The sequence below is a fragment of the Zingiber officinale genome, chromosome 5A (assembly GCF_018446385.1).
Source record: "Zingiber officinale cultivar Zhangliang chromosome 5A, Zo_v1.1, whole genome shotgun sequence".
NCBI lineage: Eukaryota > Viridiplantae > Streptophyta > Magnoliopsida > Zingiberales > Zingiberaceae > Zingiber > Zingiber officinale.
Genome location: NC_055994.1, coordinates 58,128,796 through 58,154,856, shown reverse-complemented (window position 1 = coordinate 58,154,856; position 26,061 = coordinate 58,128,796). Strand labels below are relative to the sequence as shown.

The window sequence follows — 26,061 nt, the reverse complement described above, 5'->3', positions numbered from 1 at the left end:
TTGTTGGAAGTACATTGTCTTCTGTTTTCAATGCGTGCAACTAAAGGCGATCTATGCTAATAATACATTGGACACTTCCATTTATCACAGCTCTTTTCATTATCCTGGTCATAATCATGAAAGCCAAACAACACCCTGCTTGTAGGTTTGGTGCAGTTATCCGCAACTTTGATTTGTGTTCATTTTTTGCATCGAGTTGTACATTTTTAACATAACACATTTGTACCCTTTGTTAGGAAGTCGACTGGGTTGCCTAATCATTAAAGATTTAATAAAATCCTTAAATGTAAGGCCATCACAACTAGGTTCTAGGCCTACATCAATCATTGTCAAGCTTCATTGAATGTGCCATTTAGCGCAAGGCATATGCTTTCTATGATTATGGGAAAAAAATAAGGTACTTCGGTGTCCTATCAAAATTTAGAATCTTTTGTTTTGTTTTAAAATTTATTATAATTTTTATTATTTTTTGGGGTGGTAGTAAGCCCGCCCATGACGAATATTGTCATGGTCGATTCCAAGTTCGAATATAGGAGGATGGTTATGTTAGATTGTCTATCAATGTAAAACATAGACATATTATATATGAATCCATCAAATAGAAGTAGTGCCTACGGAAGTAGAGAATTAAACGATTTATGAAGTTATTCAATCTGATATTGAAAATGAAGAAAATGTACAATGTCTCTGATATAAAAACCGAGACATAAAATTATGCAAATTACACTAACATTAAACTAATGAGTCATATTATGAAACGTTGGAAAAAAGTGATAGTAAAAATTAAGGAGGTTAAGGTGATTGAAAATCAATTTAAATTCACACTTGTAAGGTTTACAACAGAAGCTTATATGGAGAATTCTAGAAAAGAAATGTGTTAGCATATCGTATATTGAAATAAAGGATATGTACGAGGATGTAACGCAAGAATGAAGAGTCCGAGCAGGTTACGAATTGTTTTCCATTACGATGGAGTTATACCAAGGATTATTTCTAAGTCTATTTTTTTTACACTAGTTGGTAAATTGGACACATCTAAACAAGTTATCATGGTGTATGTTGTTGGTGATGACATTATTCTAGTTGATGAAACGCATGAAGAAGTAAATGATAAGCTTGAATCATGGTGAGAAACATTAGAAGTATAAGGTTTTAGGCATAGTAGAGTAAAGATTGAATCTATGAATATTAGACATAGTAAGAAAATTGTTAGGATAGGAGAGGACTTATAACTAAGAGCTTTGAGTATCTAAACTTGTTTTGCAAAATCATGGAGGCATTCATAGAGATGTTTTATATAGAATACAAGAAGAATGACTAAAATAGAGTAGGACATATGATGTTCTTTGTGATCGTAAGGTAGCTCTAAATCTTAAAGAGAAATTTTATAAAATGATAGTTAAACCTACTATGTTATATGAAGTTGAATGTTGGACTAGAAAACGACTACACAAGCAAGAAATGTGAGTTGTAGAGATGAAGATATTAAGATGGATGTGTGAACATAAAAGGATGGACAAGATAAAGTCGGAGTAATGCCTATTGATTGAAAATTTCGAGAGACATGTTTAAGATGATACCGATATATATTTAGGAGACCAATAAATGTCTTAGTTAAGTGACGTGAGGCCATGACAAATACACACTTTAATCGACGAAGAGAAACCAAAGAAGATTTGATTAGGAAGGATAAAAGAGGATAAAGTTCGTTTAAGTATACATGATGATATAGTAGGGGATATAGTTCAATAGCATAGGAGGATCTATATAGCCGATCCCACTTAGTGAAATAAAGGGTTGGTTGTTATTGCATTTTTTTGGCGGTGGTGGTTGTTAACACACTAATAGAATTAGGTGTCTACTATGTTAATGGCCTAGCCTTCTTACAATGTCTACCTTCACAACTTGTCAAGCCAACAACATGATCCCACGATCCTTCTCTCCTAGTCTCCCTCTTTGCGAAGTGGCAAACACAGATGACCACCTTTGTTGTGACAGCAGGACCACCTCTTTGGTGACGACATTATTCACTCATTGGCTTCTATCGGCACTTGCACAAACTTTAAGGTGTGACTTGTGAGCACTTTTTCACAGAATTTATTGAAATTTTTTTCATAGTTTTGGTTTTCAGAAAATTATACTGCATTTCTAGTTCTAATCAATTTTATTGATGAATCTAATCAGATATTTGAAGCAATCGAATTTCCATTTTGCAAGATCAATTTCATTTTCTTTTCGAGGTCAAATATTTGTCTTCCTGTTGTTTGTTTTTCAATAATATTAATCTTCGTATTTTTTATATTCAGATCCAAGCTTTAAAATTTTGACCCGTGCCGAGGTTTCGGTCCTAGACCGGAATGATACGGTTTCGGAATCGTATCGTGCCGTGCCGATACAGTTTCGGTATTATATATATATATATATATATATATATATAGTAATTATTAGATAAATATATTTATTGTGTATAATTTAAAAATAAGTTATATATTGATTTTATATAAGTTCTCCATTATTAAATAACTTAATATTGTTATAAAAAATAATTAAATATAGGTTTTTTAAAAAAACAATTGATGTATAAATAATTTTAATTAAAATTGATACATCATAATATAATATGTTAAATGGAAGCAATGATTCTTGTAATATTTTACTTAGATAACCTTTATAGTTCTCCAATGTCCAGAGTAAATAATCATAATTATATAAATTAATACAAAATACTATTTTATATATAATAATCATATAAATTAACTATCTGTTTATTTAATTAATTAATAGTTTAAATAATATATATTTAAAATAGTAAAAAAACTAGAATATCAATTAAATATTAAAACAGTAAAAAAATATAAAATAATTAAAAAAATATATAAGAATAAAAATTTGATTTATTAGAATTTTTTAAATTTTTTTAGAATTTTTAAGAATTTTTTAGATTTTTTAAAATAGTAAAAAAAATTTCAGAATATTATTTAATAAAATTTATTTTTTTTTAAAAATTTAAATATATTTTTTTATATTTTATTTGGATAATTTAATTAGGGTTTACAAAAGCCTCTTTAAAATATCACAATTAAGTGGGAATGAGAATTGTTTGATTTATTTAAATTGCAAAATTAATTTTGCATAGTAACCACGCCGAAGCTGCGACTCACCCACGACGTCGCGACCCATCCGACGCCGCGCGGACGCCTCCGACGGCGCCGGAGGCGTCTGGCGTCACCTCCGGCAACATCGGAGGAGTCCGACGACGCTTTCGGTGGTGCCGGAAGCGTCCCGTGACGCTTTCGGCGTCGCCAGAAACATCGCGTCGCGACGCCTCCGTCGCCCCCGAAGCTTTTGGCGCCTTGCGACGTTTCTGCCGGCACGGGAAGATTCTGGCGACGCTGTCCATGCTGCCGTGCGACGACGAGCGACGTATGACACGACGAAATCTTCCGTAGTTCGGTGCCAGTTTCGGTGCGCGGGCGGAACAGTAAGTTTTGTCCGTTCCGCCTGGCACGGAACGAAATTTTGAACTATGTTCAGATCACATTTGAATATTTTTCAAATAGTTAAAAGCAGGGAGGGGATTGACTTTCTTAGAAATTTGATAGCATCTAACTAAATCGAGAATAAGTAGTTAGAGTTTAAATTTATGATGCGTACTTTTTAGCATGGTTTAAAGTGCCATGTCGAAAAGGTTGAAACGGGCGAAACGTCTCGTTCCGCTCGGTGACAGACACCGGCACGACCCTGGCACCAGACCCACGACAGGTGCGACGTGTTGCGCGACCCCGTGGTCTTAGCAGAGGGGTCGCTTGACCATATAACAGTAACGAAGAGATTGCATAACCCTTCCGCTGTCGTCGTGGAGGCATCGTGCGACCGCATTGCAGAGGGGTCGCACAACCAACGTGGTCGTGCCGAAGGAGTCATGCAATCTCCGCGGCCATGGCTGCTCGCGCAACCCTGCGACAACACCGAAATCGTGCGGGCTCGCGAGTGATGTCGGATTTCAGATTTTTTTTAATTAAACTTAGGTTAATTTTTTTATTCAACTCTTAGTTATGGTGGAGATAATCTAAAGAAACTTTATTAAACCCTAATAAAATTATCTAATTAATTTTATATTTCATTTATTTTAATTTAAAAATTATAATAAAATTTTTATTTATTTATTTATTTATCTATTTTCATATTTTTTTTAAAAGATTATTTTTTATCTTGTTTATTTTTTAAATATTTATGTTAAATATTTTAGTTTTTAATTAATATATTTTATATTTAAAAATATCGAAATTATATTGACACGATACGGTACCAAAATCGTATTATTCCAGTCCAGGACCGAAACCTCGGTACGGGTCGAAATTTTAAACCTTATTTTTTAACTTCCAACAAAAAATAAAAATTTATAAAAAATGATAATTAATGCTGATACTTTTGGAGAAGGTTATCCAACTTTTGAAATTGATGAAACATTCACTGAATTGAACATGATATCTAACAGAATTAGTAATGAGAGGGTTAAAAACTAGATCAGAGACAGCTTGAAGTCAATTAGTACTCATCATAAAGTGCGTAGTTTTAGTCAGTGAGGTTAGCGACCTATTAAATATTGAAATAATGGGAAAAACAAATCTGCTTATTGTTTGTGATTAATCAAGTTGGTTGCAATTTAATTGTCTTCTTCATGTTTCTTGGTTATCAATGTTTATTGTACTTGTAGAGCAAGCTTATCAAAATTGGGATTAATACCGTCAAGATTTTCAAATCCTATTTAAAATCGATGAAAATTCTAAAGTTGGCTAAGTTGTTTAAAATTTTTTATTATTTTTTATATTTCTAAAATATATATAAATAATGTTTAAAAGATGTTAAATTAGAGTTTTTATTTACGAAGAAAAAGTCGTTAGTGTCTCATATATTCAAACAAATTTAAATTAATAATTTTTCTTTTTATTTGGTGTTAGATCTATTTGGGAGAGAGATTTTCATGTGGGTGAGTTTTTTATTTTCTCTTTCTCATATATTTATCCCCTTTACTCCATCATTTTCATCGTAATCTTTTGAATGATTTGAGGATAGAATTCGCTTTTGATGCTATGTTAATTGACATCACAGTTGAAACATGATTTGGTTCTATACCTCCTTCCTCTTCTCTGATCACCATTCCTTGCCACCCATTCCCTTCCACTACATTCTCGAGGAGCAGCTCTCCCTTTGTGCCAATGCCAACACCAATAAAGTTGCTTGATGATGACTCTGTTGATTACTAGATTATAATCTCATTGTTATGTGGCCACTAAACATTGACAATTTGATTGGTCCAGCCAACGTCTCTCTCCGGCGTTATCAATGTTCAAACTACCATTGATCCTTCCGAACCAAAGATGATGCCAGAATAGGCTTCAGATTTGATTGAAACCCTAATATATCATTTTAGAATTTAGTCTGCAAACTTTTAAAATTTCATATTAATCCTTTTTAAAATTTATGTTGTTGCTATTGCAATAGTAATGGATAAAAAATAGCAAAAAAAGAGAAATTAAAGAAATAGTGAAAAATGGAAAAACTTATCAAAAGAAACAACATCAACCACCAAGGCTTATCCCACTAGATGAGGTCGACTATATGGATCATTTTACATCATTGAGTTCTATCTCCAACTATATCATCATTTATATTTAAATAAATTTTATCTTGTTTTATTGTTGCTAACCATGTCTTTTTTGGTCTACCTCTTTCTCAGTTGATATGCGTGTTTATCCTAGTTTCACATCGCCTAACTGGAGTATTTATTGGTCGTCTAAGTATATGGTCGTACCATCTTAAATGTGTTTCTCAGAGTTTTCCCACAATATATGCAACTCTGACTTTCTCTCTAATGTTTTCATTTTTTTTTTTGTCCATTCTCGCATGTCTACACATTCACTTTAACATCCTCATCTTTGGAACTCTCATCTTATGCTCATGTGCTCAAGTCATAACCCAACATTCAGCTCCATATAACATAACAGGTCCAACTGCGGTTTTATAGAATTTTCCTTTAAGTTTTAGAGGTACTTTACTATCACATAAAACACCCGATGCTCTCATCCATTTCAACTATCTTGCTTGTATTCTATGTCAAACATCTCTCACTCCCTCCATCATTTTGTAAAAATAACCCTAAATATCTAAAACTCTCGGTTCCGGCCAACTTGTCATCTCCTATCTTAACAATTGTCTTATTATATCTATTATTGCTGAACTTAAATTCCATATATTACTTTTTCCTTCTAGTGTTTCCTACTAAGATTCTAATTTAGCATTTATTCCTTCACGTGTTTCATCTACTAAAATAATATCATCTGCAAACAACATGCACCACGGTACTGTGTCTTGAATATGTGTAGTGAGTTCGTTCATAATTAATATAAAAAGATAGGAATTTACAGTTGATCCTTGATGTAGCCCTATCTTTATTGGAAATGTTACAATTACTCCACCTGAAGTCTTTACTCTAGTCGTTACATCCTCGTACATATCTTTAATTAGTTCAATATATGTTACTCTAATACCTCTCTTTTCTAGAATTCTCCATATAATTTTTCTTGGACTCTTTCATAAGTTTTTTCTAAGTTAATGAATACCATGTGTACATCTTATTTTTGCTCCTGATATTTTTCAATTAATTGTCTAAGAAGATGTATAGTTTCTATTGTCGATCTTCCATGCAGGAACTCAAATTGATTTTCGGTCACCGTGGTTTTCTTAATCTTTTTTCTATTACTTTTTTCCAAAGTTTTATGCTATGACTCATTAGTTTAATGCCCCTATAGTTTGTACAATTTTGTATGTTTCCTTTGTTCTTATATAAGGGAACTAGAGGACTTATTCTCCATTGATCAAATATTTTTTTTTATTTTCAATATCATGTTAAATAATTTTATAAGTCATTCAATACCTTGTTTCTCTAGGCACTTCTATATCTCTATCAGAATTTCATCTGGTCCAAAGACTTTTCCATTGTGTATCTCATTTAAAGCTTATTCTACTTCTAAAGTTTGAATTCTACGATAAAAATTTAAATTTTTATGTTCATTTGACTTACTTAAATTACCTAAGTTAAGTTGGTATCTAAACTTTCATTAAAAAGTTGATGAAAATACCTTTTCCATCGCTCTTTTATTTCTCCATTATTTACTAGTACCCTATTACATTAATCTTTAATACATTTTATTTGGATAAGATTTCTTGTCTTCCTTTCTCTCACTTTAGCTATTCTATAAATGTCTCCTTCCTCTTCTTTTATATCCAATTTTTGATATAATCGTTCAAAAGTTTATTCGTTGTTTCATTCACTATTCTCTTAACTTCTTTATGGGCTATTGTATATTTTTTTAGGTTTTCCTCGTTCTTATAAATATATAATTCCTTATAAGATATTCATTTTTCCTTCACTTTCTCTTGTACTTTCTCATTCCACCACCAAGATTTCTTACTTAGTGGTGCATGTCTCTTTGACCGAGTACACTCTTAGCTACTATTTTTAACTTTAATACTCTCTTATCCCATGTTGTATTAAAATCACCATATATTTCACCTAATGCTTGTACTCCTACGTTCTCCTTAAATATATTTTGCTTTCCATCCTTTAACTTCCACCACTTAATTTTAGGAGTCGTATATTTTTTCTTTTTATTGATATTATGCTTGAGGCGTATATCCAACACTATTAACCTATGTTGGGTAGTTAAACTTTCTCCAGGGGTGACCTTGCAATATTTACAAATCTTTCTATCCTTTTTCCTAGCCATAAGAAAGTCAATTTGCGATTTATTATTTCCATTTTTGAATGTGACTAGGTGTTCTTTTCTTTTTTAAAAAAACGTATTAGTTAATATAAGGTTATATGCTATCGTAAAATCTAATATAGTTTTTCCTTCCTCATTTCTTATTTCAAACCCATAACCCCATGTACCCTCTCATATTCCTCATTCTTCACTCCGACATGCTCATTTAGTTCACCTCCTATTAAAATCATTTCATTTGGTGGAATATTTTATAATATTTCATCTAAGTCGTCTGCAAACCTTGATTTGGTAGTTTCATCTAATCCTACTTGCGGTACATATACGCTAATTATATTCATAGTTTCTTTCACTGCTATTATCTTAAGGGCTATAATTCTTTTCCCTTTTCTAATTACTCCTACAACTTCTTCATTTAACGAACTATCTACAACAATGCCTACTCCATTTTTTGCTTTACTCTTACCTGTGTACCATAACTTAAAACTTGAGTTCGCTATTAGTTTACCTTCTTTCCTACCCATTTTGTCTCTTGTACACATAAAATACTAATTTTTCTTCTAATCATCATATCTACTATCTCTATTGATTTATCAGTGAGGGTTCCTATGTTCCAAATTTTAGATTATTAGTTTTTTTATCATATTTGTTTTTATCTAACGTATGATGTGAGAACTCTTGCCTATTTAATACTACACCCAAGTTCTCATAGAGATGTAGCGGTCTTTGTCGATATGTTACATTCGGATTTGCATCACGAACTCTTGCATATTAACACTACACTTAAGTTCTGGAGATGTAATGGTCCTTGTTGAGACGTTATAGTCGGATCCTGCAATGCGTTTCTTCCGGGGAATAACCTAGCATTAGTACAATAGTTTAACGGATCCATTCATTAAATATTTGTCATAGTTGTAACGATGCTTGACAACTTAACACAACCTCCCTCCTTTTTCCGAGCTTGGGACCAGTCATGATTGGTTCGTCACTGACGGAGTTAAACTTATCAAAAAAACAAAAAACAAAAAAGGAAAACAATGAAAAATAAATAAGAGAGAGAAAGTTAAAACTCATATAACATCATTTTATTTTAATTTTATAATTATCATTACTGGTCTATAGTTAATTGGCATGACAAGAAACTACCACAATTACATCTAATATAGATTTTAGGATAAGGATATCAAATAAACTAACGCAAACAAGAGAATAATTTCATTATTTTTCTGAAAATGATAATTATTGTATATCTGTGTGCTAGAACATATGCACCTATGTTTGTATGTAGAACGGTGAACCTATTATATTTCTTGATTGACAGACGATATTGAAAATTATTTTGACCGATATAACATGACCTCTACTAAATGAGAATGATTTATCAAATTTGTACTTAGTGGATCTGTTAAAATTTGTTAGCGATGTGTCTAAACCATTAGAGACTAAGATAAGACGTGATAATACCATCTAAAGGCATTAGTTCGCTTACAATCCATAAGGAAGTCATATCAGTAGTTCCACAGATATGATAGGGAATATTTTTTGACTTATTAGAAAGGATAACTTAAAAGTAAGAGCACAAAATCAATGCTGAATCTTGCAAAAATTAAAATTAGAAAGAACCCTAATTCATTGGAAGGATCGCCCAGGATAGCATAATAAATAATTCATGTTTAACAGACATCATGAGGCAAACATTACTTGCACATAGAAACATTGACATATGATAACTTGCTTGGAGCTGAATTCTCCTTGGTCACTTAGAATGACACAAGTCAAATTTTGGGATAAAATTAGGATTTATTTTAAAATTTTTAAAATTTAAAGTTTCTATGAATTTATATAATGTTTAAGAGTCATTTTAAGTTTTATAAAAATTTGCTATATTTAGAGATTGCATTAATAGTTTATAAAAGACGTTAGGGGTCCCATGTAATGAATCATCTTTCAGGTAATAATATTTTTCTTCTTTGATGACTTTGAGGCCTTAGATCTTCTTTTGCAGATATTTTCATTCTGCATCACAACACAATGAGGTTGAGAATGACCATAGAGGATATCTTTGCATTCTATTTGGGAAAACAAAATATAAAAATTTACCAACTCTGCACATCAAGATATGCCTCAAACGTGCAAGAATTTTAGAGATTGAAGAGCCAGTGAAAGACAAAAGCTTGAAGTTCCTCCAACTTGAACCATCGTGAAATAAAAAGTGATATTTGCTGTAGTTGAGTTGCCTCAAGCAGAAGATTTCCTCATCATACAGCCTCTTTTTCTTCTGCTCACTGGCTATGCTGGGATTAGACTTAAGTGCTATTCCTTTGACCTAAAGAGGAGAAGACAAATTGAAACTCATGTTTTGGTTTTCCCGGGAGTCAACACATTCAAGGATTGTTACTTTTGGAAGGTTGCAGATTTGGTGCACTGGGAGGTCATTAATGAACTCAAGGAGCTCCTTGCTTCTGGCTAGGTTTTTTTTACTAAATGCAACATTCTTCACTGTCATTGTTATGCCATTGGGAACAATGCAATCACCAATAAAACTTCCCTCATCAACAGTGAGCCATCCACAATATTATCTGCAACTTGGATGAGGGAAAGCTTGAACTTATTAGAAAGTGTTGTCGGTTAGAATGATGCAAAGATGCATTGGTGACAAATGAGAAAACAACAATGACCTTATATTTGACAATTTATGTAACTATTTAATGATTTTAACAATACACTTAACCTTCATTCTCATTTTTTTTTAAAAAAGATCTAACAGATAATGGATAACAAGATAAAATTGTTAACAATATATTAATGCATAAGTTGGGGTGTTTTGAGTAAACGAGCTATATACATGTGGCATACAATATTTGGGTTGTTGTGTTCTTGAACTAGAATTTGCTCATTTTCTGTAATAAAATAATGTCCATTTCAGTTTTGGCGAGGCACATTGGGTGAAGCAAACAAGATATGCTCAACTCAGCAGCCAAAGGGAGAAATAACACTTTTGATTGAGGGAAAGATGGCTTCTGATGAGAATGAGTTAACTGATGACCAACTTGAGCTTGAACTTAAAGAACTTATTTCAAAAGGCCATAGTCTTTCCGTGGTTGGTATTGTGCTTCTGTTGCTTTACTTCTGTATTTCTTTTTCATTGGTTGGCAATCCATCTATTCATTAATTTGCCAACATAGTTTGAACTTGTGCAACAACAAAACAGGTCCTTAAAACAAAAATATTTCATTCAAATTGGCTAAGAATTTAATTTTAATATTATCCACATATTTCTAAAAAATAGTTGGAGAGTATGATAATGTATCCTTCAATTCTGCTGCCGCTAATACAACTGAGTAGCATATTTATAAAACCATTTGCACTTCTTGTTCTTGTAGTATATTTTATATTTTGTCATTTACATTATATAATATTTTTATGCATCCAGTAAAGATTTCTGTGTGACAATATATATTCCACATGGTTAGAACCAAGCGATTAAGAGCTCAAGTGGATCACTGTCTTATCTGCTTTGATAATTGTGCTGGTGATGGCTGAATCTCATACCTTATCCTCTGGTAGTTCAAATGTTCTATTTTTACTTTAATGCGAATATATGATATATCCATTATTTCTGTACTTATGGAATGAGTCATAATGACAACGTTATACATTCTTGCACTGTTTTTTCATTTTTACACATATTTTCTCAAATAAAATGTGATTCATATATTCTGAATTCTTAAAGATCATGTCAATATAGATCTACTTGACTTAATGAGGATGGTAATTGTAAGATGGCTGCAAAAAAGAAGGTATGAAAAGAGTGTATCTGCAAATCTTATGTTTCTCTTAGGGAAGCTATGCTAAAGAATGATTGAAGATTCCATATTGCCTCTTATCATTTAATTTAACTTTTTCTTATTTTTATAGCAATTTTGATCATATTTAACATGAGTTAGATAGATGGTCCTACCAACTTCATTTGATCAGCGATTGTAATTGTCAGATTCTTAGGTTTCTAGTAGTAACAGAAGAATTTTGACTACAATCTAAATTGATTTTTAATCAAAATTTTTCCTTCTCTATGCTATCCTCAAGTCGCCTCGTTGCATTTTCATGTTGGTAATATTGCGTTTTACTTAGAGACACCTTCAAGGAGTATAACCTGTTTCCAATTTCTTACCCACTGTTGCCTTAAATAGTTTAAATCTTTCTACCATTTGCTTGGATGTTCAAGTCACATCTTCAAGTGAAAATTCAAGTATTTATTTAAAGCACGATCTTCTTATATTTGTTATATGGTCATATATCTTTAGATCTTCAGTATCAAAACGCTAATCTTTGATAAAATTGACACAGCTGTCATTTAAGATTGTGGTACGACAGCAAAAACCTTTCTATGTTATATTTTAGCCTACATTTTTTTTATGTTCCAAACCGACCCCATCTAATAGGATAAGACTTGATTGTTGTTATATTTTCTTCCTATTCCGACATGCACAATCAATTAGTTGAATGCTATCGCCCTTTCACTACTACACTGTGTTGCACTATATTTTATCCTAATTTTATTGTACTTTCAGGCGGTGAAATTGGTTACCGGGGGCATATCAGCAAGAAGGAAACATGTCTATGCACTTGCACTGAAGTTGTTCGGAAAGCAAGCAGCAGGGATGGATGATGATTCAGTTCAGGATCTATAAGTATGGTAAATCCTTGACACCCTTCTCCCTAACTACAGGCACATCCTCTGTATCAATGTGAATTGTTGCAAATCTTTGATAGCTATTTTTAGTTATTCTAATTCTTGATATGCATAAGCAGTATAATTTCTCATAAATATTTATTTGATATCAGTCTTTACCTCCTTCAGATTATATTGATGTGCTTCATCAGGTGCTTTGATGGTGTTTCGATGGCAATATACTCGAGACAAAACATCTTATTGAAAATTTTCACTTGCTTAGATCTGAGATCAAGACCACTTGTCTAAATTATTAGGGGGTGTTTGGTACGCGCGTTTTCCATTTTCATTTTCTGGAAAATGCGCGTTTTCTGAAAAACGGTGTTTGGTTTGCGTTTTTCACGCGCGTTTTCTAAAAAATTGGCTATCGTTTTCTAGAAAAACAGAGAATGACAAAAAGTCATTTTCTGTTTTCTAGAAAACGCGCGTTTTCTAGAAAATGAAAATGAAAACGGTGCAAATCAAACGCACCCTTATCTTTTTTTTCTTTTCTTTAAGAGAAAAAAAAGGTTTATATAACCATTTAAAATATGGTTGAAAAATATATTGTGTTTTTTTTTGTTGGGGGACATTTGTGAAAATTACTTAATGTTTGATAATTTTAATATTAAATTTACTTTCTAAAGCACTTGTCTCACAATTTAAAATTGTATTCGGTAATATGCATAAAAATTACAAAAAATTTTAAAATAGTTACAGCAAAATGTTATCATATTAATTTATATATTATTATTTAAAATATGCATCTTTTTTACTTAGCAAAGCTGAATTGTAAAAAAGTTGGGTACTGAAATTTTTAAAAAATTATTAAAAAAAAAATAATTAGAAAGATTCATTATATTTTATCGCTATAATGTATTTTAATTTTTTAAGTTTCTTTTTCTTGGGTATATTTATGTATAATGTATGCCGATTTCTTAAGTTATATTCGAAGTATTTGGGTAATTTATAAATTTTTAATAATTTGTGTGTTTTAATACATTTTTAATATTTTACTGAATATAATCACCTAACTAAAGGAAAAAATTATTAATTGTGATATTATAAATATTTTGTAAACAACAATAAAATGCCATGGAAGAAATAATTATTGAGTCAACCTCTTATTGTAAATGAATTTGATGATGAAGATAATACTAATATTGTAAAAAATATTCTGAATCTTGATAATTCAGAGAATTGAGATAAAATTCATCAATAATCAATATATGAGGGACTTTTTAAGTTGAAAAGGGATAAATTAGAATGGATGATATCTTGTTTCCTAAAATAGTATTAGTAGACATTTTGATACCTTGCACTATAAGCTATTGCTTAAAATGTGTAATAAGTGATAGAAAATAATTAGTTTATTTGTTTTTTTTTATAGAGTGTTTTACTTTTGTTACCAGTTGTTTAAAACTGAATGTGTCATAGATAAAATCGGTTAATTAACTAACGAAGGGTATAAAGATTAAAGATTGACGTAATTTAAATCGACGTCTTAAAAATGCATGAAGTTGAACCTCGAGATGTATTTTCTTTCATATAATCTGAGAATATATTGTGAGGAGCATTTAGAATGAGTGTAATTATTTGTTTACTATGATGAAACGAGTGAGGAGCATATAAGTTGTATAACTAATTAGATTGTATTACAATAAGATTGTAAAGAAATAAAACAATTGATAAAAGCTTTCAAATAGAAATTAACAAAGACAAGGGCATGGGAGATTAGTATTAAAACGGATAATACATATTGAGCATAGGCTAGCAAAAAAATTTACTTTAAAAAAAATTATGTTGAGAAGGATGGTAACCTCTTGCAAATGATTGTGCAAGAGCACATTCGTTGTATAAACACAAGAGATGCATTGTACATATCTTGGATTTAAAATTCAAAATAAATTGATAAACACATTGACAACTGAAGTGAAAAATACCATTATTGTAAAAGTTAAAAAGCAAAATATTATCTGGTTATACTAGATTATATTTTAGATGCAAATCATGAAGAAAGAACAAATGTCTCTTCTTGGTAGGTAAAGATATTGGATAATATTTGGGAGGTAAAGATATTGAATAATATTTTCAAAGGTAGATGATACATCAAGTTATTGACTTTTTACTAAACTAAAAATCATGAAGAACAAATGTCTCTTCTTGGGGGTCCTAAAGGATATTGGATAATATTTTCAAAGGTAGATGATACATCAAGATATTGACTTTTTACTAAACTAAAAATGTGTTGAGAAGTCTTGAGCTTGATTGATTATATATGAGCGAAGGGGTATGACAATGGATCACATGTGAAAGAAAAGTATAATGGTGTACAATAAAATTACTTAAAATAAATTTTAAGCTTCTATACTCCATATGGATGTCATGACTTTAACTTGGCATTATGTGATATGACAAAATATTGTCCCAAAGTTATGTTATTGTTTGAAGTAATATAGGCTATAACATAATTGTAGGGATTTTTTTTTTCTCCAAATAGGACTTGCAACTAAGGGATATTGGGTTTTTGGTCTGTTCGCCGCAAGTGCTTCTCGATTTATCCTAGTAGCCGGTGGAAAATTTTCGTGGAGCTGGACCGGTCATCCCAGACTTGACACTACCCAACCTGATTAATCATTGTTTGAAGTAATACAACTCTTTTATATATTGTTGTTATCATCTATCAAACAATGGAAAATTTACTGATCCTGTCTGAAAGTCGAAGAGGTAGATGCTGGGGACGTGGCACTCTTGTTGATCTCCGAGGGACTTTGCTTCTGCTTGCAACACAAGCAGCATCAGTGTCAAGCTAGGGAAGGGATCTCCGGCGATGACCCTTCGATGCTCAAGTCAGTCTCTGGCGAAGCAAGAAGCAAAGGAAAATATAGCGCAACTGTAGAGATCGCAAGAAAAGCATACCTCCATCGATGCTTGGACCCCCCCTTTATATAGGGTTCCTGTAGCGTGTGTGCATGCTTCTTAAAGCGGGTGAACTGTGTTAGGATCTCTTCGTAGCGTTTCTTTCTACAATTCGTTAGCGCAGCGGAAAAATAAACTAGAAACGAAAGGAAGAATGTCAAACCTTAACACAGTGATGTACGAGGTTCGGAGATGATGCTCCTACTCCTCGGCGTGTCCGTAAGGTGGACGAACCCAATCAATCCGTCGGTGGATGAGTCCCCAGAAAACCGGCTAATAAAAACTCCTTCTGGGTGGAGAAACCTCGCCACACTTGTTTGCAACAGCAAACAGGAGTACAAGTACAAAGAATAAGCAAGAAATACAATAAGAATACACAAGCACTCTACCAATCTTGCTTTCTCGTCGACTGGAGTCCGGATGAAACAGCAGCTTCAAAAACCCTAACAGCAGCAGCTGTTCCAGTCGGGGAAGCTCACGCGAAGCTTTCGGAAGGAACTCAAACAGAGCTCTTATCACCGCCCACAAATCTTCAGCAGAAGAGAAGAAAGAAGAGAAGAAGAAGTAGTTGCACCAAATCCTTGATCTCCTTTTATAACCTGCGAACCTGCACAGCGAAGACAGAAGCCAGCGGAGAAGACGGAGCGACCCGTTGTGACTCAACGGTCGAATCGTGGACCGATCAGGCTCCACCCTGATCGATCCTGGGGACCGATCAGGCCCTGGGCTGATCGGTCCCTAGACCGATCATATTGCTCCACGTAGTGCCCAACTTTTCGTTTCTGATCGATCGTGGACCGATCAGCCACCGGATCGGTCCACGACCGATCCCACCTCTCTTGCGTCTCGATCGGTCCGTGGAGACCGATCAGCTTGATCGGTCCCCCGATCGAAGCTCAGCGCTTTTTTGTTATCCGATCGGTCACCGGATCGATCGATACACAACGATCACTGATCGGTCGATCCGAGCTTGGTTTTTGCCCAAACCAAGTCCCAAACCTTTCAAACCAATATCCGGTCAACCTTGACCTATTGGTACATCATGCTTAGCATCCGGTCACTCCTTGACTGCTAAGACTCCCCACCAAGTGTCCGGTCAATCCTTTGACCCACTTGACTTTCCTCCTTCGTGCCAAGTATCCGGTCACTCCTATAACCTACTTGGACTTCCCATCACCGATGTCCGATCACCCTTGATCCATCCGGATTTTCCCTTGCCCGGCTCACTCACTGTGACTTTCACCTAGCTTCACTCACTAGGGTTTCCACACCGCCTAACATCCCAGTTAGGACTTTCTCACCGCCTCACCCAGGACTTTCCAACCGCCTAACATCCCAGCTTAGGACTCTTTCCACCGCTTCGGCTTTCAGTATACACTCCAACACGAGCCCTCTCGGACCTCCCATGCCGGCTTCCTCACTGGGACTTTTCCACTTGCCAACATCCCAGCTTAGGACTTTTCTCGTGCCAAGCTCCCTGCTTGGACTTTTCCGTGCCAAGTCTCCATACTTGGACTTTTCCCGTGCCAAGTCTCCATACTTGGACTTTTCGCGTGCCAAGCTCCCTGCTTGGACTTTTCCAGTGCCAAGTCTCCATACTTGGACTTTTCCCGTGCCAAGTCTCCATACTTGGACTTTTCGCGTGCCAAGCTCCCTGCTTGGACTTTTCCAGTGCCAAGTCTCCATACTTGGACTTTTTCCCGAATCAGGTCAACCAGGTCAACCTTGACCTACGGTTGCACCAATAATCTCCCAACCATCTATTCTTGTCTCACATCAAGAATAAAACTCTCTCACGAGTGTCAAACATCAACATGCAACTCAACTAGGTCAGCCTTGACCTAAGGTTGCACCGACAATCTTCCCAAGTCAAACATCAAAATACAACTCGAGTCAAGTCACTTCGAGTCGGGTCTACCAGGTCAACCTTGACCTAAGGTTGCACCAACAATCTCCCCCTTTTTGATGTTTGACAAAACCCATAATCAAGTTAGGTTAACCTGATAACCTAACTTAGGTTTTCCAACCATCTTCCAATGTCCAATGTTCTTTCCTTGAACATTCTCTGGACATTCTCCCCTTAGGTTAACCCGATAACCTAACTTGGGTTCTCCAATAATTCTCCCCCTTTTTGACACACATCAAAAAGAATTCCAATGTTCTTCCTTGAACATTCCTTGACATTCTTCCCCTAGCTTAGGTTAACCCGATAACCTAACTTAGGTTCTCCAATAATTCTCCAATGAACACTCTCCCCTTTTTGACACACATCAAAAAGAAAAAGGAGGGTATCAAGGTCAAGAGTTTCTTCCTAATGAAAGTCTCATACCTTTCATTGAAACTCTTAATTTCCCCCTTGATACTAAACTCAACAATCAACTTAGTGATAATCCCATATCACTAATCCTCAAAAGTCTTAAGTAGTAAAAACTCCCCCTAAAAGTCAACTTCCCCTTGACAATTAGGTAAAACTCCCCCTAAAGGTCAACTCCCCCTTTGACCATTGCACCAACAATGTCTTTGAGAGTTCCAACAACACCACTTCTATAACTGAAATTTCAGACAACAGCTAAAAAATCAGAAATTCGGCACGCCTGATCGGTCACCGGACCGATCAGCCCTTCACCAGATCGCACTCGTGCTACTGGAACTCACTGGATCGGTCTGCAGACCGATCAGATCTTCCCTGGATCGGTCCCCGGACCGATCCAGCCACTGAAATCAGAACTTCTGATTTTCTCCCCGGGAGAAGTTCATAAACTCACAGAAAATTATAGAAAATTCGAAAAATTGTGAAATTTTGAGGATACATTCCTCATAACATATACTATCATGGAAAAAATAGTTTTCTATGAAAATAACTTCCATTTTTCAATCTTGATACAAAGTTCAAAAACTTTGAAATCGTTCAAGTTTAACTCAACTTTGTATCACAATGTTCAATGATGAATGCTATCACTAGGAAAGCTTCATCAAGGTTTTTCAAATCAATTTTAAAATACTTTTAAAACCATTTGAATTTAGGACCATAATCTTAGGGCTAGATGTACATGACTTGTACACAAGCTTTCCCTATGATCCTTAATTTCTTAAATTAGGGTCATCTAGGTACAAGGACATTGCACCTTGATCCTAACTCATGATCCTAATATCTCACACACATCTAAGGTGTATCAAACCACATTCAAGTCAATTTGATGTGAGATATGGGTTAAGGTCAACTTAGGCTAAGTTCTCATGCATTTTCTAAACACTAATTTGATCTCAATATCAAATTATATGTTTGTCCTTAAATCAATTTCATTGATTATAATGCAAGAGATGATAACATGGCATATAATGATATCATAAGTAAAAATATGTGCTAATGTCATGATGTCATGGCATAAAGTTTGAAAACTTAAATAAAGCATGACATATAAACTAGCCTAAGCATTATCATGACATTTCAAATGATAATAAACTAAATATGATGTCATGGCATGACATATGGCAACCAATCATGGCAAGTTAGCACAAATAAAATACCTAAATTCCCTATCTAAGTATCCTTAGCCTTAGCTAACTTAAAATCTAACCCTAGATTGCCCATATATCCCTAAGAGAAAACCAAAATCCCAATTATGGTATTTCTCTAGGTTTTCTTAAATTATGCCAAATAAGATTAAAATCGATATTTTTCAAATATGACACACTTTACTCTTCAAGGAGTAAATAATAATTCTTTTTCATTTTCAAAGGTTATCAAAACCTTGAAAATGCTCCTTGAGTGTCAATTTCCTCAAAGTTGGGTTAAGTACCATTCTAATTGGAGTTGACACTCTCTAACCCATCTATGGGATAGAGAAGATGCTCCTAGGAACCCAATATCTATGTGAGCTCATTGGGTTCACTAAATATTCACTAGGGATGACTTCCCTAGCAACCCTCCTAATGACCCTCCTAGGCTTTGAAGCCTTGGTCATTTGGGACTCATCAAGATCAACTCTAGGGGTGACTCCCCTTGTGACCTTGGTGGTGGTCTTCCTAGCCCTAGGTTTTGTTCCATAATCGAATGGAACACTATGATAAGTGGGCTTGACCACTTGTGACTTAGGTTTGTGACCCAAACCTTTCTTGTCCTTGGACTTGGGTTTTTGACTCTTAAACCCTAGAGATGACTTCTCCATGTTTTTAAGAGCCTTTTCTAAATTATCAAGTCTTGACCTCAAGACTTGATTTTCCCTCTCTAATACCTCAAGTGTTAATTTGTCATTTTTCTTTGAGATATTCCTAGGCATATGTCTAGATGATTTGGGATTTCTACCTAGATTTTCCTTAGCCTTAGATGAGTTAATTCTAGGGTTGACTTTCCTAGTGTTATCCTTATCTAGGCTCACATGTTTGGCACCTAAGCATGTGTATCGATTTCTATAATTAACATGCTTATCATTCTTGACAATAGCAATAAGGCTACTAGCATGCATCCTACTAGAATTGCAAGAATGTGCCTTAGAGATTACCTTAGAGTTTGCCCTAGCTCCCCCTATACATGTGCTCGATCTCTTGTCCTTGTGAGATTGCCTCCCTCTCAGACATTGGCTCCGATAATGTCCCCTTCGCTTGCATTGGAAGCACATCACGTGCTCCTTGCCCTTGCGTGTTGGGACTCCGGCTTCCTTGACCTTTGGTGCCGGTGGAGTCTTTCTAACCCTCTTTGGACATTTACTCTTGTAATGTCCATACTCCCTACACTCAAAGCACATTATGTGTAATTTATTTGAAATTGAAATGCTTGAGTTACCTAGGGTTGAGGTGGGATGTATGCTTTCTTCTTCATCCCTTCCGGAGATAGAAGCTTCTTCCTCTTGCTTCATTCTTGAAGAAGAACTCTCCTCCTCTTCTTCCTTAGATGTTGAGTAGCCCTCAACTTCTAATTCCTCTTCTCCATGATGTGAGCTACTTGGCTCACTTGACTCCTCTTCATGGCTTGAAGTGGAGTTCCCCTCATGGAACTTAGCCAAGTTGTTCCACAACTCCTTGGCATTGTTGTATCCATCTATCCTACACAATATATCGTTAGGTAATGAGAATTCAAATATTTTCATTACCTCGTCGTTGATTGTGGATTGGTGGATTTGCTCCTTCGTCCACTTCTTCTTCTCAAAAGGTTTTCCTTCTTTATCCATCGGAAGAGTGAAACCTAATTGTACACAAGTCCAATTTTCAATGTTAGTCATAAGGAAATACTTCATCCTTACCTTCCAATACGCGAAGTCGTCGCGATCGTAGAAGGGTGGAATGGTGATGTCTTCTCCGAGTTGATCCATCTCTAGCTTGTGCTCCCTCGGGTGTTAATCCGGCGAAGAGCGACCTTTCTCTGATACCACTTGTTAGGATCTCTTCGTACTCGGCTAGAGAGGGGGGTGTGAATAGCCGCCCCAAATCGCTCGTTTCTTCCTACAATTCGTTAGCGCAGCGGAAAAATAAACTAGAAACGAAAGGAAGAATGTCAAACCTTAACACAGTGATGTACGAGGTTCGGAGATGATGCTCCTACTCCTCGGCGTGTCCGTAAGGTGGACGAACCCAATCAATCCGTCGGTGGATGAGTCCCCGGAAAACCGGCTAATAAAAACTCCTTCTGGGTGGAGAAACCTCGCCACACTTGTTTGCAACAGCAAACAGGAGTACAAGTACAAAGAATAAGCAAGAAATACAATAAGAATACACAAGCACTCTACCAATCTTGCTTTCTCGTCGACTGGAGTCCGGATGAAACAACAGCTTCAAAAACCCTAACAGCAGCAGCTGTTCCAGTCGGGGAAGCTCACGCGAAGCTTTCGGAAGGAACTCAAACAGAGCTCTTATCACCGCTCACAAATCTTCAGCAGAAGAGAAGAAAGAAGAGAAGAAGAAGTAGTTGCACCAAAGCCTTGATCTCCTTTTATAACTGAAAACAGAAGCCAGCGGAGAAGACGGAGCGACCCGTTGTGACTCAACGGTCGAATCGTGGACCGATCAGGCTCCACCCTGATCGATCCAGGACCGATCAGGTCCTAGGCTGATCGGTCCCTAGACCGATCAGATTGCTCCACAGAAAGTGCCCAACTTTCTGTTCGTTTCCTGATCGGTCTGTAGACCGATCAGGACACAGCTGGATCGGTCGACAGACCGATCCCACCTCTCTCGGCTGCGTCTCTGATCGGTCGTGGAGACCGATCAGGCTTCATGCTGACCGATCAGTAAGCGCACAGAACTGCGCTTTGCCTTCTGTTTGTTATCTGATCGGTCACCGGATCGATCGATACAAACGTATCGCTGGATCGGTCTGCAGACCGATCCAGAGCTTGGTTTTTGCCCAAACCAAGTCCCAAACCTTTCAAACCAATATCCGGTCAACCTTGACCTATTGGTACATCATGCTTAGCATCCGGTCACTCCCTTGACCTGCTAAGACTCCCCACCAAGTGTCCGGTCAATCCCTTTGACCCACTTGGACTTTCCTCTTCGTGCCAAGTATCCGGTCACTCCTATGACCTACTTGGACTTCCCATCACCAGATGTCCGATCACCCTTGATCCATCTGGATTTTCCCTTGCCCGGCTTCACTCACCAGGACTTTCACCTAGCTTCACTCACTAGGGTTTCCACACTGCCTAACATCCCAGTTAGGACTTTCTCACTGCCTGGCTTCACTCACCAGGACTTTCCAACTGCCTAACATCCCAGTTAGGACTTTCCCACTGCCTGGCTTCACTCACCAGGACTTTCCACCTGCCTAACATCCCAGTTAGGACTTTCCCGCTGCCTGGCTTCACTCACCAGGACTTTCCACTTGCCTAACATCCCAGTTAGGACTTTCCCTCGTGCCAAGCTCCCTGCTTGGACTTTTCCGTGCCAAGTCTCCATACTTGGACTTTTCCCGTGCCAAGTCTCCATACTTGGACTTTTCGCGTGCCAAGCTCCCTGCTTGGACTTTTCCAGTGCCAAGTCTCCATACTTGGACTTTTCCCGTGCCAAGTCTCCATACTTGGACTTTTCGCGTGCCAAGCTCCCTGCTTGGACTTTTCCAGTGCCAAGTCTCCATACTTGGACTTTTTCCCGAATCAGGTCAACCAGGTCAACCTTGACCTACGGTTGCACCAATAATCTCCCAACCATCTATTCTTGTCTCACATCAATAATAGAACTCTCTCACGAGTGTCAAACATCAACATGCAACTCAACTAGGTCAGCCTTGACCTAAGGTTGCACCGACAATCTTCCCAAGTCAAACATCAAAATACAACTCGAGTCAAGTCACCTCGAGTCGGGTCAACCAGGTCAACCTTGACCTAAGGTTGCACCAACAAACTGTCCCAAACCTTCCGTGAATAGTCATGTCGGTAAAATGTCCTTGATACAGTACCTTAATGAGCCGAGCATATCTCTGAAGTGATAATGGAAGCTTTCGCCGTATGATCTTCTGCCTGACCCCGCTACCCGTCGACGACTCTAACTCCCAAAAGGATGTTAAAGGATATCTCTCTGGTGTCTGTTGCTCAACCGAATGGGACGACCGCTCGGCTGGGAGTTCCTTGTCCCCGTGTCGTTCGTTGCTGGGCCGAGCGGGGTGGCCGCTCGGCTGGAGTCTGGCTGATGAATCTACTACTTGGCTAAGCCGGATAGCCGCTCGGTCGATACTTCCACTATCTGGTTGTTACATGTCTAGACCGAACGGGATAGCCGCTCGGCTGTAGTAGCATTGTCCGCGTGTGGCTCGCTCGGTCGTGACTCTACTTTGCTGATCTAGTCATTGATGTAAAATCGAGCGGGGTGGCCGCTCGGCATGCTTCTGCGGACACTTGACATCCATTCATGTCTAGAGCGTCTTAGCTCAGCCGATGGTCGAGCTAGTGATGATGTCGGATTGAACCTTTCATATCTTGGTCGGGCGAACTATTCGCCCGCCTAGCCTGTGATAGGAGGCATTGATTGCCTTGACTTTGACCTCCATTGTGGCGAAGACCTTTCCCAAGGTGGGCCCCTCCTTATCACCGTATCGCATGCCTCCCCTTCAAGTCTAGTAAAAGGAGGATATGGTCCAACTGACTGGACTATTACATGAGCAGATGAATGTACTCTCGGCCTTCCTTTCCGTATGACCTGATTAGGCTAGACCTGACCCTTGCCAATCGACCTTTTGAAGGTGGTCGCTCGGTCATGAGTATGCTCCTTTGATCCGATCGGACAATCAAAGGGCTACACTTGTAGACTTTTTCATCCGTCTATCTCGGGCGAATGCAGGCTGGCCTAACGTCACCCCGATTTCTCGGGAAGCGTGCTAATCCCTTTTCATTAAGGTGGAGCATGTTCCCATGTCAGCCTTAATTGCCGACCCATGGTAGCACGCCATGTGTCACGCCCACAGCCTCCGCACGCCTGATGTGACAGGCATTGATGGCGATGTTTGGCGGTTTAAATTCAACGGTCAGATCTTCACATAGGTTTTCACGACCTAGATCGGACGACTCTGGTTAGCCGAGCCCAGGGGTATATGAGCTCGCTGCCCCACCTCCTTCTCCACACTTTTGCTATCGCATTCCCAACCTTCGTGCTCATGCTCCTTGTGCTCTCCAGCGATCCTGTGTGCGTTCTCCGGCAATCCTTCGTTCTCTTCCTCTGGCGGCCTTCTGCGCGTCTTCTTCGACCATTTCTGGATCCTCATCCCGTAAGCTTCCTTCCCTCATTCTCTTTCGATCTTCGACCTCTCTTTCTTCCTAGTGACTTTCCAGTGGTCTCTTCGCTCCTTTGGTCGCATTTCTTTTGTTGTTTTTGCTTTCCATCGCAATGGCGAGCTCTTTGCAACTGTCGGTCGCCGTTCTTGGACTCTGTTATACCAATATGGAGTCCTGGTTTGATGCAGGTGACGCGGAAGCTCTGAAAAATACCTTTGAATTCCCTCTCGGGCATGAGATCGTCCTACCCACTTCGTCCGATCCGCCCAACAATCCCCCGATCGGACGAGCTTAGCCCGATTCGCACCCGGCTGCCGACCAGCCTAGGTATGCCACAACTTTATCCTTTCCCTTCGATGCTAACTATTTTTTCTTTTTCTTCTGCAACCGAAGTCATGATGTGAGCATGGGTGCCCGGCAAAGTGAAGCTTTTGGACGCTGCGATCGAGGCGGTGGCCACTGAAGAGTTGACGGGCCGAGGTCTACAACCAGTCAGGCCTCACGAAGACCCACTCAGGCTTAGCAAAGAAACACCCGTAGAGGTGGGCGAAAGCACGGCCAGCCATGCGCTGAGTGGAGGGGCCACCCTGAGCTCCCAGCTTCAGATGGAGCAGCGCCCCATCATTCCTGCTGAGGAACCCTCTCAATTGGGCTCCTTCGACATGCCGCTAACTCGACGCAAGAGGCGTCGAGCGGAGGCGTCCTCGCGCTCTGCTACCTCGGGCGCGCAATCGGTCAAGAGGGTCGAGACTTCGACTCTGACTCCGCTCCTAGCAACTGTGGAGGCATCATTGTCCGATCGGACGCCTTCCTTGGCCGAGCTGCCATAAGGGGCCATGGCTGCAGCGCCTGTGGCCTTCCTGCCGCCACCACCAAAGCCTGTAGCAGTCCAACAGTCTGGAATCTTACCGGTTTCTGGTCCAGCGGCCTCCTCCCACTCGACTCCGAGAGGCCGCCGATCTTTCATGGCGATTCTCCATCTGCCAATGGAGGATTACAACGAGTCGAACGCCCAGTCTCGGATTCCCGAGCACCGGATCCTCATCCGGGGGCAACTCGTCGAAGTTTGGGAGGACGCCCAGGCCCATGTGGCGATGCTCCCTCCAAGTGCCTTAGCCAACAGTCATACTCAAATGACCACCGGAGTAAGTTCTTTATTGCAAATTCATCGCTTACCTCCGTTCGACCCTGACCTTCTTTAGTTTACCTGCAGTACTGGTGGAGAGTTTGGCCATGTGCCACAGGCTGGCCCATTTGGAGGATGAGTTTAGGAAACTGAAGGTCTCGGGCGGCGCCTCTTCCTCCCAAGAGCCATCCATCTCCGAGATCGAGAAACTGAAAGCTAACCTGGAGAAGAGTAACAAGCTTCTGGAGGCTGAGCGAAAAAAGGCTGGCGACCAAGAGGTGATGCTGACTGAATATAAAAAACAAGTCGCCACCTTTGACAAGAAAATAGAGTCGGCTACCACCCGGAAGCAACGGAACATCAATGACCTCGAGCTGAAGAACCAGGAGGCTAGGAGGCTCGCCCAGAAGCTCAAGGAGGTCGAAGATTTTATAGTGACTGAGCGGAGCAGCCGCTCGACCAAAACAAAATCCCTTTGGGACCAGATAGCCGTCGCCAAGGACGAGCTGGAGGGCTCCCGGGCGGCCCTACGTACCTACCAGGACGCCGAGGGGAGCAGGTTTGAAATCATGAAGCAAGCCTACCTCTGTTTGGACGCATTCTGCGATAGATTCACTGATCGAGCCCTTCGACTTTTTGACTTGGCGATCGAAGGGACGATCGGCCAGCTTCACGAGGGGGCCCACTTACCGACCGCTGTGACGGGCAAAGTCATAAGTCGGGATAAGCTTACAGCCGCTCTACCCGACGACATGTTAGACTACTTAGAGTGAGGCTGAGAGCTTGATCTTTGTAATCCCCCTTTTGTAAGCTTTTCCAAGT

General features: G+C 38.1%; 1 protein-coding gene across 7 annotated transcripts in view; it reads left to right on the top strand.

Moving 5' to 3' along the window:
• The window catches only part of LOC121980497 (ribosomal RNA small subunit methyltransferase I-like), a 49,150-nt gene that overhangs the window by 5,171 nt on the left and 17,918 nt on the right, over nt 1–26,061 (top strand). For 2 of the 7 annotated variants that reach the window (XR_006111565.1, XM_042532562.1), the window contains exons 8-9: nt 10,711–10,884; nt 12,356–12,644. Coding sequence is in view for 5 of the 7 variants with exons in the window: in XM_042532562.1 (XP_042388496.1) it covers nt 10,711–10,884; nt 12,356–12,475 (294 nt within the window). In the remaining 2 variants the exon portion in view is untranslated. The other 5 variants (XM_042532564.1, XM_042532565.1, XM_042532563.1 and 2 more) reach the window with 4 other exon arrangements.